The sequence below is a fragment of the Setaria italica genome, chromosome II (genome assembly GCF_000263155.2).
Source record: "Setaria italica strain Yugu1 chromosome II, Setaria_italica_v2.0, whole genome shotgun sequence".
NCBI classification, from domain to species: Eukaryota; Viridiplantae; Streptophyta; class Magnoliopsida; order Poales; family Poaceae; genus Setaria; species Setaria italica.
Genome location: NC_028451.1, coordinates 45,391,412 through 45,407,235, shown reverse-complemented (window position 1 = coordinate 45,407,235; position 15,824 = coordinate 45,391,412). Strand labels below are relative to the sequence as shown.

General features: G+C 50.9%; 1 protein-coding gene and 1 pseudogene across 1 annotated transcript; both read right to left on the bottom strand.

Annotated features, from left to right (window-relative positions):
- Nucleotides 1–11,862: 11,862 nt before the first annotated feature.
- LOC101783982 (flavonol sulfotransferase-like) lies at nucleotides 11,863–13,206 on the bottom strand. Its single transcript, XM_004958211.2, has one exon. The coding sequence runs from the start codon at nucleotides 13,120–13,122 to the stop codon at nucleotides 12,061–12,063; it is 1,062 nt and encodes a 353-aa protein (XP_004958268.1). The 5' UTR covers nucleotides 13,123–13,206; the 3' UTR covers nucleotides 11,863–12,060.
- Nucleotides 13,207–14,703: 1,497 nt separating this feature from the next.
- On the bottom strand, nucleotides 14,704–15,766 carry LOC101777397 (annotated as a pseudogene).
- Nucleotides 15,767–15,824: the final 58 nt, after the last annotated feature.

The following is a 15,824-nucleotide window of genomic DNA, read 5'->3' as shown; positions in this document are numbered from 1 at the left end:
CAGGGGCTTGTCGTGTCTTCGTGGGTGGGCCCGTAGTCTGGCTTAATGGCAGTTGGTGGGTCTGATCCGACTGTTACTGTCCGTCCACCCGTAACCGCCGGCTAGTGGATAGAGGAGTAGAAGGTTCCGGGGAATTGATCGACCCGTTAATTCAGATTAATCAGCACCGAAAGGGCCTAGCGGGTTTTGGTTCCAAATGTTTGGCCGACAAAATGGTCCCCGCACCTACTTCTATTCCAGGCGACGGCATACCGCACTCCGCTTGGAGCTTTCGGCCAACACAAAACCCTACTTTGCAGCATAAAAGGGCAGCTCCCCCTCCGTTTCTACCCCCTCCCCCCACCACCACGAAACCCTAGTTGAGTCGTTCGGCTCTTCCGACCTTCCATCTAGTCGCTATTTCTTCTGATTCCTTTCTCGTTCCTTTTCCCGCCGTGTTCTAACTTTAGTTCTTGTTTATCTCATTATGGTAAGAAAAATTTGAGTTGACTTAGGCGGGCGCGCAGCAAGAGCTCAAGGACTAGAGGGACGAGAAGGAACAAGAACAAGCGAGCCTACCACTCCACCCAAGAACCTCAGTGAGAAACCCCGATGCCTTTTCAACTAGTACTCTAGGGTCTTCGTTCGTCCTGGCTCTCGCCATCGGCCGATTTCGGTATATTTTAATTCCAAAATTAAACATGTAAAACATTAATACTATCATGATTATAGTGAGTGAACCAGAGGTGCACGTGTTCATGTTTAACGCTAACATAAGCATGAGCAGAATAACATACATAGGTTTCAGTATGTACCCTTGGGCGGGACCGGTTCCGGAGGAACCAGATGCGTTGTTATCACCTGGATTAGTCATACTAATCGTGAGGTGACCTCAGTCGATGTAGTCATACATAATCGATGCAGGAAGATGTTCGCAGTGCAGTCACGTGAACGGCCTTCTGGAAGTAGGTGAAGTAGTTGTTCAGCAGCGGACGGCCTTATGGAAGTAGACGACGTAGTCGTTTGGGGAGCAAGCGAGCAGTCACGTTAAGATGCTCACCAAAAACCTGATTGCTCGCTATCCCGTGCAGGACCTTCAGCGTGCAGGGTTTCAGAGGCCTGCTCTTGCCAGGGCTATGCGTGCAGTGCTAGCGATAGAGATGCGAAGTAAGCAGCAAAAAACAGAGGGAGAAAGGTGAGTGTGTCTGGTGTGAGTTGAGGAGGGAAGGCGCCCCTTATATAGGTGTGAAGGTGCTTAGGTTCAACGAACCTAGACGCGCTCTAATGGCTTTGATGAGCGTCAATTACTAGTAATGGTCGCATCTCTGCCTTGAATTGCTAGTAACTGACATCTCATCACGTCCGTCCGACCGCACCGCACCGCACCGTCCTTCACCCGGCTCGACGAGGCAAGCGAGCACGCACACGCGCGTGTGGCACGCTAATCTCCTTTATCAACTTCACACAGAGTGTTCAAATAGTCCACCCTTTAAGTTGATTGGAATTCTCCTCAACTAATAATGTGGTATTAACCACTTTTAACTCCCTAGCATTTATTAGTAGGCTTTAATTCTTTTCATTGAATTATTGAATAATTGGGCCAAGCCCATAAATTCCAACAATCCCTACCAAGAATTTCAAGCCACACTAGAAATGCTCTTAAATCCACTGTAATCTTTGATATATCAATACTTCAACGGAGACTGTTAAGTTGAACATCCATCTAGCACTAAGGTTACACTATTCACAACTGAACAATGGACTATGCCTTGAATTGTCAGTCTTGTGCAAACAAGTTTGGCCAAAGCACTTTCACTGATACTAGGCTACAAAAGCATCCTCGCAGTTTGGAACTTATAAGTCATACTCCAGGCCTTTCATGGGTTTCTAAAGATCACCCAATCTCATAGACTATGACCAGTAGTCAGACCCATATAGGTGTATTCCTCAAAAGATATTCTATAGGACAACATATTTGCTTCTAAGTAAACAACACCCTTGTTTCTAATAAGCCACTTGGAACACATTAAGGTATAAACCAACCTGCATACAGAAATAGAAGAGATATGCATGCTTTTTTTACAAAGTATCTCTTCTCTCAGTTAGACTATAGCCTGTTTCACCACTCTACTTCACGAGATTTCCGATCACATAGAGCAAGTTACCACTATAATAAGACTCACGTGGGTTTCAAGCCTAATTCCATAGATGCATTGTCAATCACGTTTCGTGAAAGACCCTTTGTGAATTGAGCTGTCAGGTTCTTAGCCGTTTGGATATAATCCAAGGCTATCACTCCAAAGTTTTTCAATTTTCTGACAGACTTCAACCACCTCTTTATGCCCAGATAACTTCATGTTATCACCTTAACGATCACAGTTTGATTATCACAGTTCATTAGGATAGCCGGTATCAGTTTTTCAACTATTGGCAAATCCATAAGGAGGTCACGAAGCCACTCAGCCTCAACAGTGGTGGTATCTAATGATGTGAGTTCTGCTTCCATTGTTGACCTTGTTAAGATGGTCTGTGTGGCGGAACCACCTCGGATTAGCTTGGTTAAGCAGGGTTGAGCCGCCTGACATGCGACACTCCTGCCTAAACCGAGTTAATACGAAGTGCCGTCGGATTTCATCCGATTTAACCACTTAAACAGGATCGCGTTCAGCAAACCCACCCGAAGGTGAGCGGTTACAGAGAATACAACAAGCCCACTGGAGTTAAACAGTCTTACTCAAGAGTTCAGTCATAAAATTTTAACATCGGAGTTTTATAACAAAAGGCAACAGAGAAAACACTAGCGGAAGACTTCGTCGGGGTCGGACGTCCGGGCGAGGCCAGCCAGAACATCACTGAGTCCTCTCCTCGCCGTCCGAGGAAGGGTCCCACTCGACCGTCCAGCCTGGCGGGAGCTGGGGCGGCCAAGCACCAACCAGAGAAGGGTCGGGAACTGCAACTTCACCTGAAAAACAGGAGCCACAACAAGGTTGAGCTACTAAGCTCAACAAGACTTAACCGAGGAGGAGCCAACTACTTTCCCAACTAGACATGCAAGGCTGCTTGGCTGAGGGGTTTGTTTTGCCAAAAGCATTAAGTAACCTATTTTCAAGTTTTAGCTCCGGTTCTAGATTTACTTACCAGTCTAGGTTGTGCAACCTATTCTAAGCAAACATCGAGCCAAACAAGTTATATATAAAAACAACATCATTGCCATCATCAGATTCCTCATTTACTTAGGGTGACATAGCGATCAAGCAATCTCAAACTGTGAGAGGCAGACGAATCGATTCGAGTTCTTTAACCATGCATGGTGAACCTAGCCCCACGACATCCGCGCACCCGGAGGTCGCTTCCTGTGTCGGCCTTCCCCATCGATCCCCTAACCCGTGTCGGGCCCATTTCCTTTGGTGCAAGGTTCCACAGACCCGGCCTCTGCCGTCCTGTGACCACGCTTTGCCACCACGTGCGACAACCAGCAGGGGAAACTCCGTTCCAAGAACAATGGGGCGACCGCTCACGTCTAGGTTCAATCAGGTACTAGGCTTCCTCATCCCATACTAAGTATGAGGCTAGTACTTTCAAACACTTGATCACGAACACCACCACTGTCGGGCCTTAGCAAGTTTTCATAGACAGACGGGGCCATCATCCGACCACCAAAGAGTTACCAAACCCTGCCCCGTCCACCGTCCTTATAGTTGTAGCAGAGAGTAAACATGCAACTCCTACAACTCGCGAGTGACAGGAGATCACTCGGCTTTTACCGCTTCCTATTTAAGCAATGCAGCTACTCGATCCAACAGCTAGTGTTCAAATCATAGGTCACTGAGTCATGCCTCTAGGGTTTCACACAACTCCTAAACGTAAATGCACAAGCATGATACAGAAGGCATGCGCAAGTCTGGCAAAACACGTGGGATTGTTCATGCAACCGGGGCTTGCCTGCAAACAAAGAGGGCGGAAACTGCTCGACTTCAGGGGCGGCTTCGACTTCAGCGGGCGGGAACTCGGCTACAACTTCTTCTTCGGGCGCTGGGTGCAGCTCGTAGAAGCCGTCAGCGAGATGCAGCTCTACACGGATGCAATGCAAAGGTTAGCTTAAACATTTTGAGTCGACAGCAACACTGGCTCTCCTGAGCCCAGAAACTTGCGACAGAGAGCAGGAGTGGGAGGCGGTTGGAGGGAGCGGATGATGATCAACAGGTAAGGGTAGGAAAGAACGAGTGGTCTGATCCTTGAACTAGAGGATGTGATAACTGGGATCCTCAGACGTAAGCGCTGAAGGGTTCCCACGTTTTACACTTACATCCTCAAGTTGAAGAAAAGATCACAGCCAGACCCTCGGGCGAGGCGGACAAGGGTCGGCAAACAGACAGGGTCGGACGAGACGGAACTGGGGTCGGGCGGATAGGAGGGGTCAGTCGAGGCGGACTTAGGGTCGGCACTCACCTTCTTCCTGAAAGGAAAGCTTGGGGTCGGGAAGAGGCAGACTTGGACACAGAACTAAAGCTTTGAGCAGGGACTAAGGTTGGCGATGCTCCGGCGGCGGTGCTTCTTGCAGATCGCAAGAGAGCTCTTGCGCAGCACAAGGGAGCACGCTGCTGGTGACTTGGATGAACTGAAAAGGAACTGGGGAAGAACTTCTCAAGATTGGGCGGATGGCGCCAGGAGCTTGAGCAGGGAGCTAGAGGAAACCAAGGGCAACAAAAGCGGAGGGGACTCCGGCGACGGGGGCATTCCTTTTATAGCTGTGGGAGCAGAGGAACGGAAACCTCGCGGAGAGAGAGAGAAGGGGAGCGGCGCGAAGGCCGGGGAGAAGCAATGGAGTGCTCTGCCGTGGCGACGATTGAGCAAACCGGGCGGTGCAACAGAACTCCGGGGGTGACGCCAGAGATCATTGCGCTACTCCGTCAGGGCGGCGTAGGCGCGGGTAGACCGGTAGTTGAGATTTGGCGGAAAGCGGGCGTCGCCGTGCGGAAGAGGTGATAGAAGCGACCGGTTAAACGGCGCTAGGATCGAGGGCGCACAGGTGGGAGAACAAGCGGACACGGCACGGGGGAGAGCGCGGAACAACAGATTGTCGGGCGGCGTCTGACAGGGCGGGGAAAGGAACTGTCGCGGCCGCGGTCGGAGTTGGCGGTGGGGGAATCGTCGTGTAGCGACGACCGGGCGGCGCAACTGTTGCTGGAAAGGACGGAAAAGACAGGCGACATCGGTCTCCGGGGCCGGGATCTGGTATCGCGATGATGGGCGCGGGGAGCGAGGATCTGCAGGAAGGGGTGCAGAGGGCTTCCGCTGCTATTGGAGAAAAGGGCGCGGGAACCCACTTGGTCGCTTGCCGGAGACAAAACTGAGCGGTGGCGTCGGAGAAGGCGAGCCACGCGGCAGGAAGGTTCTGAGGCGGCCATGCAACTCGAGTGCGGCTGATGCGGGGAAACGGGAAAAGATCTCGCGGTCCACCGGGGAAAAGATCGGACGGTGAGGAAGATTAACAGGATCCGACGGATGGCTGAACTCGCCAGGGTCGGGAAAAGAAACGAAGCAGTAGGGGTCGGATCTCAGGGGTCGGAACTGGCGGAAAACTGAGCACTTAAGTGCGATCAACAGAGCTACTGACGGAGGTTCAAGGGCTGAGATCAAGCCTAACTGGGAAAGATTAGGGGTCGGTCGTTACAGTCTGCTTGCAAGACTTCCACGAAATAGCGCCACCTCCAAGTGTAAACACATATCCACTTGTGACTTTTATCTCATCAGTATCATAAATTCAATTTGAATCACTATAACCCTCTAGTACCCTTGGATACCTGGTATAATGAATCCCATAGTTGACAGTGCCTTTTAGATAGCGCATTACTCTTTCAAGAGCATTCCAGTAATCATCTCTCATATTTGAAACAAACCGGCTTAGTTTGCTCACAGCAAACAAGATATCAGGTCTCGTAGCGCTAGCTAAGTACATAAGTGAATCAATGATTTGGGAATATCTCAACTGATCTCTCATAATTTTTTTGTTCTTTCTTAATACTTTACTAGCATGATAAGGTGTAGGAGCAGGCTTGCAGTCGCTATAACCAAAGCGACTCAAGATCTTTTTCACATAGTGTGATTACAAAAGTGTAACCCCACCATCACCTTCTTTTACTAGTTTAATATTTAGGATAACATCAGCTTCTCCCAAATCCTTCATCTCAAAATTTTGAGACAAGCAAACTTTGACTTCCTTAATCACCTTAAGGCATGTTCCAAAGATCAGTATATCATCAACATACAAGCACAAAATCATTCCTTCACCCCCACCATAGCGATAGTATACACACTTGTCAGCGTCATTCACAACAAAGCCAGTCGACATGAGAGTTCTATCAAACTTCTCACGCCATTGCTTAGGCGCTTTCTTGAGGCCCAGCGCAAAAGGAAGGCATGTGACGTCCAAAGAACAAAAAGACATGTCAGGTATTAGAGTAGATTAGGATTTCTAGTGCCAAAACAAGGCAGTAATATTTTTCTTCTTTCCGAGCTTGCTCTATTGCGTCCAAACTATTAATTGTATTTGACGTGGATTCTTTTTTTCGATTGACATAGACCTTTGGATCATCATAAAATCCAACATCATATATCCTTCTCTTTTTCTGAGTAACGTGGGAATTTCTAGACCTCTTGACGAATGTGGTGGCTTCTTTTAACACTGTTGTATTAAGATAATAGACTAGGAAGAATGGCGCGTCTCGCTGCGCCCGTAGAGCATGTGAGCCGGCGATATGGGTCGGCCCCGGCGCGCCTCAGGTGGCAGCCCCGACACACGCGGGCGTCCGTGGCGACACCCCGGCGCGAGGACGCGTGGGTGCCCACTAGAGGCTTGGGCAACGGCGGCACAGACGGGAGGTTGGGAGGTCTAAGCGGCAGGGGAGACTTGGGCAGCGGGGAAACGGCATGGCGGCGCTGACACCTACGGTGGCAGCGGCCTAGCAAAGTGGAGTGCTAGCGTACCCGGGGCTACGGTCCCTCCTAGTCATCTTCCCTCTCTCTCACCGCCGGCGTCCTCGCACGCGCTGCCCTAACCCTCACGCCTGATTGTCACTGGCCATTCCCCTCCCATGTACTCCCGTGGCCGTGGCCTGCCTCGCACGCTTCGCCCCCACCCTTGAGCCTCCCCACCGCCGACCGTTCACCCTCCTCCTCTGCTTCCATGACCGCCGCCGGCCTCGTGCGCGCTAGCCGCAGCCGACTGTTCCCCTTCTTTGCTCTCATGGCGGCTGCTGCCCTCGTACGCGTCGTCCGCCCTCCCAAGGTGCGGTGCGCAGTCCGTGGTCGGTGAGTTCGGGGCAGTGCGCTTCCACCTTCGGGCATGATGAAGCAGCCTTCACTAGCGCCACCGCATGGCTTTGGGTCGGCCCTGGCGCGCCTCAGATGCCGACCTCGACACACGGTGGCGTCAGCGGCGGCACTCCAGCACAAGGTTGTGTGGGTGCCAATTGGAGGCCGCGCGTGCAGTCGGAGAAGCAGGTGGAGGCTTGGGCAGCAGCGGCACCACGCGGGAGGTGGGGAGGCCCGGGGGCGAGGGAGGTCTGGGTGGCGGGGAGACGGCACGGCGGCACTGGCGCCTGCGTCGGCGGCGGCGGTCCTGCAAAGTGGTGCGGTGGCGGCTCGAGGCTGCGGGAAGCGGTGTGAGTGCTCGTGGGCTGCGAGAAAGCGACGCAGCGTGCTGGATTGGGCGGTGTGGGGTGGTGGGAGGAAGAGCAAACTGGCTCAATTTTTTTGGAAGGGATGGATGACAACTCTATTTGGGCGTCCGTTTCCAAAAAAAAGTCACGTTGATACGGAACCTCAGTCGGCATGCGACAGCTAGTAGGCCTCCGTTCAGAACAGTAGCAGGAGCTTTCCTAGCGTAGCAATCCTTATAGCGCTATAGATGTAGTTATCCTGTGGTGTAGTTTGCATTGTGTATATTGTATGCGTTATCGAAGAATATATGCTACTGTGCCTTATTAGAGCGTGTTTGGATCTTCGGGCTAAAGTTTAGCTCTTATCACATTGGATGTTCGGATGCTATTTAGAAGGACTAAATATGAGCTAATTATAAAACTAATTGCAAAAATTCTGGACTAATTCGCGAGATGAATCTATTAAGCCTAATTAATCCATCATTAGCAAATAGTTACTATAGCACCACATTATCAAATCATGGATTAATTAGATTTAATAGATTCGTCTCGCGAATTAGCCTCCATCTGTGCAATTAGTTTTGTAATTAACTTGTATTTATATTTAATACTCTTAATATCCAAACACCCGCTTAATGGGTTAAAGTTTAACATATCCTTACTAGTTTATGTACTCTGCTTTGGATCTCGTCGTTTGACATGTTTCTCATCCGCGTCGTCACGTGTTTCAAGTCGCTGCATGAAATGATGGTGTTGGCAAGTTGGACCTCTCTACTCCCTAGGGCCGAGCTGCCTGGAATGACTTGAGCTGCTGCTTCTCTTGTATTTTTTTATACTTAAAGGACTCGATTATATTAAGATAATAAAAACGGAGTACAAAGATTTGGGATCTCCCCTCCTAATCGAAGGCGTAGCTTCTGAGCTACTACGAAGGAGTCAAACAGATGACTCAGGTAAACGCACTTGATCTCATGAGTACAAGATGGTCTAGAAAATCGAATTCTGCGTTTAGGATGGAGCAAGCATAGGTGATATCTCTAACGGGAGCGCCAGGCTGAGAGATGACCACGCCAGAGATATCGAAGGTCCTCTATATTGCACTCCGATAGTACAACCGCCGCTCCCCTCGACTGCCGACCGACCTGTGTCGTCGAGGATTGAAAATCTTGAGCCGTAGATATTGTTTGTGCTTCACCGGACTCGAGATATTGGCTTAACTTGAAGCTTCGCAGGTGCTGAATAACTGTAGCCGTACTGAAGCTTCGTGGAGACAAGTAGACAACGAGCTCTTCGTGTTCTGCAACATCGTGTAGGCCCCTGCTTGCAGACGTGGATGGGTCACGGAACTTTGACTGCATGCAGGAGGATCCAAGTTGAAGCTCCCGGGATGCTGCACGCCCTCCTCGTCGCCGGGCACGTACTCCAGGATGGAGCCCAAAGCGCAGGTGCCGGCGGCGAGGAACAAGAACGGTCGGAGAGGAAGGTGAAGCAGCAGGAACACGCTTGACTGTCGCCAGGACAGCAGGCGCCGCGACGGAATCGACAGGACTAGCTACGCGAGCAGCCCGAACGACAACGCCGACGAGGGGAGAAGAGGCGGAATCAACCAGATCCGCCCCTAAGACCTTTATTTTATTTAGCCACATGCTGCAGCCACGGCCAGGAACAAGGTTGCCGAGGCCAAGGACGACGCTGAAGACGACGGCGATGGCGATGACTGTTGAGTCCAAGCGGCGACGGCAGCAGCGGACAGGGAAGCCCATGCGGGCCAACTTAAGCAAACGAACTAGAAGACTTGACTTATAACTGACTAAAACTAGGAGAGCTATAGCTACAGGGGCCGGCCCACCTCCCTCTCGCCGCCGGCGAGCTCGCCGGAGCAAGGGAGGGAGGGGGCCGGAAGCTGGGGAAACTAGCTGCCTTGCGTGCGGGCGGGTGGTCTCGGTTGGCGGCTTTTCTCTTGTGTTGAGCAAGAGCTTGCATGGCGTCTGACAGGTGGCTGCGCTGCGCCCGCCGTCGCGCGTTTCGCCGCCAGGTCGCCACTTGCGCATGCATTCAGCTGCTGCGAGTTTTACCCCGTGTAAAATCCGTTTATGTCACGCATGATTCCAGGGCGATCAGTATGTCAATCATTATGTTTCTGCATGTTCGATGTTGTCTCGGCCAGACTGTTCACTTCAGCTTATCAGACGACTTATCAGCTACCAAACAATGTTTTTCTCTCACAACAAATCAGTCGTTTCAGCTTTTCAGCTGGCTTATAAGTCCAGCCGAACAGGACGATGATTTTGCCTGGTCGCGAATATTTTTGCCTGAACGTCGATCTCCACCACGGGACGACACGAGTGATCGCCGCCACAGTGGAATTTTCCCCTGACGTTCGACACGAGTCGCCAGCACAGCACGATAAATTTCCACGCGAGCGTCCTGCGTCCACATTGGTGTACCTCCACGTTGGCGGCTTCAGCAGACACGTGTGTGGCGCTCGGAACACCGCCCGGATCCACCTCATCCCGGTGCTGATCTGCTATCCAGGTTCTAGAGATGAACCATTCACAGCTCGGCTCGTGCCAGGCCTATAAATTCGGCCCCGCAGCAACGTAGCGCATCCACTCCCGTGGAGGCTATATGTCGCATATGCGACACAGTCTGTCGCGCAAGCGGGCGGGGTTCTTGCGCGTTGCGTGAAGTGTCGAACCGTAGACCCGATACTTAGGGAGTGCATTTGTGCCAATCAATCACTTGCGACTATTTGTTATGGATCTATTTACGTTTCTTCTGTAACTATGATTTTGATCTTTTTGTCATCGTTTGTTTACGATACTAAATTCTCGATTGTATTATTTCAATTCTCCTCCTGCTAACCCTCCTCGTACGTTCTACTTTATATAGTTTATAATTACTCTTTTTTATTTTTTATTTTTATTTTTTAAGTTTCTATATTTTATTTTATTTTCTCTTTGTTTTATTTCCTTCTCAACTTTTTCCTTTTTCAGTTATACAAATTTTATTTCATTTTGACCCATTTTTTATTCCTTTTTCATTTCTCATCTATTTTTATTTCAATAGTATTTCTTCTTTTCTCTTTATATTTTTATTTTATCTTTTTATACTAATACATTCGTCATATGTAATAATGATTTTTTTTCACGTGTTGAGGACTTCATTCGGCATACTCATTTGTTCACAACATTTAATCTTTTGTTCATTATATACAATTATTTGTTCATGCATATAATATTTTTTCTATGATTAATATCTATTACTTTATCTACACATGTCTGCCCTCAAATTTATATAATTTATTTAGATATGTACTTTCGTTCGTAAATATAATGTGTTTGTCCATTAGATTGGTCAAGCACGTAGACTCAAGCACGTAGACTCGTGGATTAAAATATTGTTATATATCCATGATATATTTGTCTCAAGTGTACAAATTTTTATTCACCAGTTCATATAATTTATTTTAGGTATATAAATACTTGTTTTACTATAAGTTCCTGCAATTTGTGTCAAGAATCTATGAATTATATATGTTTGATGTGTCCTACTATTTTGTTCTGTGAGTTCGTATAATTTATTATGGTTGTATTTATTTTTTTTGTAAATTTATATAACTTGTTCAATTAGTATAATATTTGATCAATTAGTATAATATTTGAGTTCATATAATTTGTTCCAAGTGTACGTCTCTCTAACTTGATGTTTGTATTCTACTATTTTATCTTACACAATCAAATTTTCAATATTTTGTTTACAATATACTATTATACGTCTATTTTAAGAAATGTTGGTCCAACTTTTTTCCAAGAAATGTTGGTCCAACCTTTTTGAAGAATGTTGGTCCAACTTTTTAAAAAATGTTAACAATATTTTTTCAGTTAAATAATCTTTGGTGGATTTTTTGCTTTGCTAGGCTGCAGCATGCTATAATAGGTCAAGGTGGGCTGGAAGTTTCAACTCGAAGATAGATAGGAGCCCCCACCAAACTCCCCATGAACACAGACAAAATCGCCAGCTATTTAAAATAGCTAGCCGTTTATGCCACGTAAGATGATTTAGGGTCACTTTGGTCAGGCTTCTACGTGCTCTAGCTCCTCCTAGCAATACAATGTAGCACCACTGTAACGATACTATTCACGAAAGCACTTCACTCACTCTTTCCCTTCCCTCTCACAAACTGGTAAGGAGCCGGAGGAGCCGACAACCCCCTTCGTGCTACCTTAATCAAATTCATTCATGTGACAAATACAAATTCATTTTTTATTCCACATATGTTGGCACTTTGCATTATTGCACGATCGAAACAGATGGGAGTGCGCCAAACTTCTCTAATGTGGCCACGGAGAAAGTCCCAAAACAGATTCAATTATTCAAACACAACGCGCCGATCGAGAGAATCGGAGAGATTCGCTCCCTAAACGTCAACATCTCGAGATGATCCCTGCGCGAAGTCGAGCCCAGTTCCTTGCAACTTCTCGCGAATGATCCCGTCCAGCCGCGCCGCCATCTCCGGCGTCATGTGGTTCGCCCAGTCCCCGGCGACCCCCTTCCGGAAGAAGGCGTCGCGCTGCATGGCGCAGTACCTCCCCGCGGTGCCGCTGCCAGCCTTGTTCACGTCCAGCCCCTTCATCTCATCGAAGCTGCACAGCTCCACGACGGCCGCGACGTCGCCGGCGGCCTCCTCGGCGGCGGTGAACGGCCGGCCCATGAACTCGGCCAGCCGCCGCACGTTCGCGGCGGTGTCCCGCAGCAGGTCCTCGTACTTGAGGAAGAGCACCCTGTCCGGACGCGCCACGCTCGGGCGCCAGTAGGAGAGGACGTGGTCCCAGACCGGGCCGGCGGCCACCGTGCCGTCGCAGACGGACTCGAACGTCTCGACGAACGAGAGGTCCGGCTTGGCGCGCCGGAGGAAGTGCCACAGCGAGACGACCATGTCCTTGGGGTCCCTGCAGACGTACACGACGCGGCACCCGCCTGCGTTGGTGACACGGTCCGGGAGCAGCGTGTAGGGCAGGTGCGTGTTCATGAGGCGCGGCGACGGGAGCGCGTCGAGCTTGGCCTCCTCCCCGCCGGCGAAGATCTCGTCGATGAACGGGACGCAGTCGTGCGGGTTGAGCCGGCGGAGCGGGTGCCCGGGGGCGGCGGGCGGGTACGCGCCGCGCGCCGCGGCGGCGAAGGCCAGCGCCTTGAGCCACGTGGTGCCGCACTTGGGGTAGCTGGCGAGGACCACATCGTCGGGGCGCGGGGAGAAGCGGCGCTGGAACACGACGGTGCCCGGCACCCAGTGCTCCGGCAGCCAGAAGCCCTGGTACAGGCGCAGCTCCAGGATGGACTGCTGCCGGCGCGGCAGCGCGGCCACGAGGTCGCCGAACTCCTCCTTGGGAGTGTGCTCCGGGACGGTGCCGTCGTCGACGTCCTTGAACGGGACAGGGCCCGAAGGAACCACCGTGTTGGCGGCAGCGGCGTCCATGGCCATGGAAGTGAGAAGCAGAGGGCGCGCGTGCTGGCAGAGAAGCGAAGCAATTGGACTGTCAGTGACTGACGGCGTGGCTTCCGGGCGCGCGGGCCAGTTTTATACTGGAGGATTAGTGAGGTGGGCCCGTCAGGCAAGTTCCTTTTAGGCCATGTTTAGTTACTCCCAACTCCCAACTTTGACACTATGCAAAAAGAAGATTCCCCATCACATCAAACTTGCGGTACATGCATGGAGTACTAAATGTAGATGAAATTAAAAACTAATTGCACAGTTTTGTTGTACTTTGCGAGACGAATCTTTTGAGCCTAATTAGTCAATATTTGGACAATAATTCACAAATACAAACGAAACGCTACAGTGTGCTACAGTGCTGTAACAGTAATTTGGCACCTCCCAAATTCCCCAACTAAACAAGGCCTTAACTCCACGATGATAGGGAGTAGGATCAAATTTTGACTTGGATGCTGACCATCTGGTGCTAACTTGGCGCGCCCGTCAAGGAGCTGATCTCCACGCCACGGAACTCATGCTTATTCAATATTTAAAAAGTTCAAATTATAGTATGGATTTCGACCAATGATTGAGAGCGTATGATAGTCCGGGAAAATTGGTGAAATATCTCGGCACCCAGAGTTATTGTTAATCAGACGAAAAATCCTAAAATAAAATAAATAATGCTTTCTTTTTAGGTACTTGCTAATGTAGAAATCCACCATTCCACCTACCTGCATATCATTAAACGTAAGCAAATCCCCCCCCCCTTTTTCTTTTTATTCAAGAGAAATTTAAATCCAATAAAAAATGCTTCGGATTTGTTTTGCCCCACGCCCATCCGGCCCGTTATAGATGAAAGTCCAATCGGCGGCCTCCTTTGTGCCTTTCTCGCAGCCCACGTTGTAAAGCCCACCCCGCCCGTCCCGGACCCAAACCAGTCGCCCAACTGGCACACACCAACGGCATCGAGCCCACGCGGCCACGCCGCCTCAGGGGGCGGCGCCGCCGCCGCCGCGGTGCACGGGAGTCAAGAAGAAACGAAGAGACGACAACGCAGCCGGCCGCCGTGACACCCCATCCGGGCATCCAGCCCTCCCCTCCTCGTGCTGTCGTTCTCGAGCAGCGTGCGGCAAAACCACCGGCCGGCAACGGCAAGGGGAGGTGCTTGTTCATAACCCAGACCGTGTTCCAAGACCCTTGCCGCCACAGCCGCTGTCTGCGCTTGCCGCGAGCAGTTGCGGAGTTGCTTCCACATCTTCCTCTGGTGCCAATACAACTTCATCAAAATGGTAAAGAACGAATTGCAAATTGGATCTGTTTTGCAGGATTTATTTTGACACTATTAGACATGGGTGTCATTGCCCAAACAATAGTGCAAACATCAAAAGCAACAAAAAAAAAAAATCAAACGAACTCCTCGCTGCATCAACAGCAGGTCGAGGCACGTATAGTGGAGTACTGACGTAACTGAACGTTGTCGTCTCGGTGCCGGTGCTTTACATAGGACGCTTTGGCTTGCAGTTCAGCAATGGCAGGCCTGCTGCAACTGCAAGGTTTATTGATTTGCAGGACTAGTAAGCACATCCATCACGCGAACGAGAGGCCTGATCCGCGGAGCTTCTCGTCCACGACGGCGTCCAGGCGCCGCGCCATGTCCGGCGTCATGTAGCTCGCCCAATCCCCCACCTCTCCTTTCCTCAAGTAGGAGTCGTTGGAGAAGGGGGAGGGCTACGGACCAGCCCTGTTGATTTCAAGATTTCTCAGCGTCTCGAAGCTGCAGAGCCTCACGACGTCCATCACGACCCCGGCCTCCTCCTCGGCCGGCGAGAACGGCTGTCCGACGAACCGCGCTGCCTTCTTGACGTTGCCGACGGGGTCGCGCAGCATCTCGTCGTACCTCAGGAAGAGCACCGTCTCCGGGCTCGCCTTGCTTGCGTTCCAGTACCCAAGGACATGATCCCATATAGGCCCACTCGGTGACATTCCCTCTCAGGCAGCCTCGAACGTGTCAGAGAATAAGAGGTCCGGTTGTGTTCTTCTTGCAAAGTGCCACAGAGAAACCACCATGTCCTTCGGCTCCCTGCCAAATGATCCTCGCATAGATGATTAGCTAGAGTATGGCTAGTAATAATATAGCACAATTGGTCTGAGTCGAGTCACCTGCATATGTAGATGATTTTGCAGTCGGCGTTGTCCTTGATAGAAGCTGGCAGAATGGAGTGGTGCATGTGCGTGGCCATGAGCCTCGGCGACGGCAGCGCGTCCATCTTGCTCCGCCCCTGCCCGGCGGCGAACAGCATCTCCATGAACGGGACGCAGTCGTGCGGGTTGAGGCGGACGAGCGGGTGGGGCTCGGCGTCGACCGGCGGGTAGACGCCGCGCGCCATGGTGGCGAAGGCCAGGGCCTTGAGCCACGTGGTGCCGCACTTGGGCGGGCTCGCGAGGACGACGTCGCCGCGGCGCGGCGTGAAGCTTTGCTGGATGGAGACGATCCCAGGCACATGGGGCGCCAGCACCATGTTCCCTGGTAGCAGCGCACCCACAGCTTGGGGTCGCTCGGGTAGCCGGAGACGGTGGTAAGAGGCACGGCGCCGGCGATGTCCTTGAACGGCACCGGGCCAACAGCATCCGGTTCGTTGCTGGTCGCCATGACCATGATAGTGCGTGAATATGTGCAAAGGCGCTTCACGAGCCTCGGCGACGGCAGC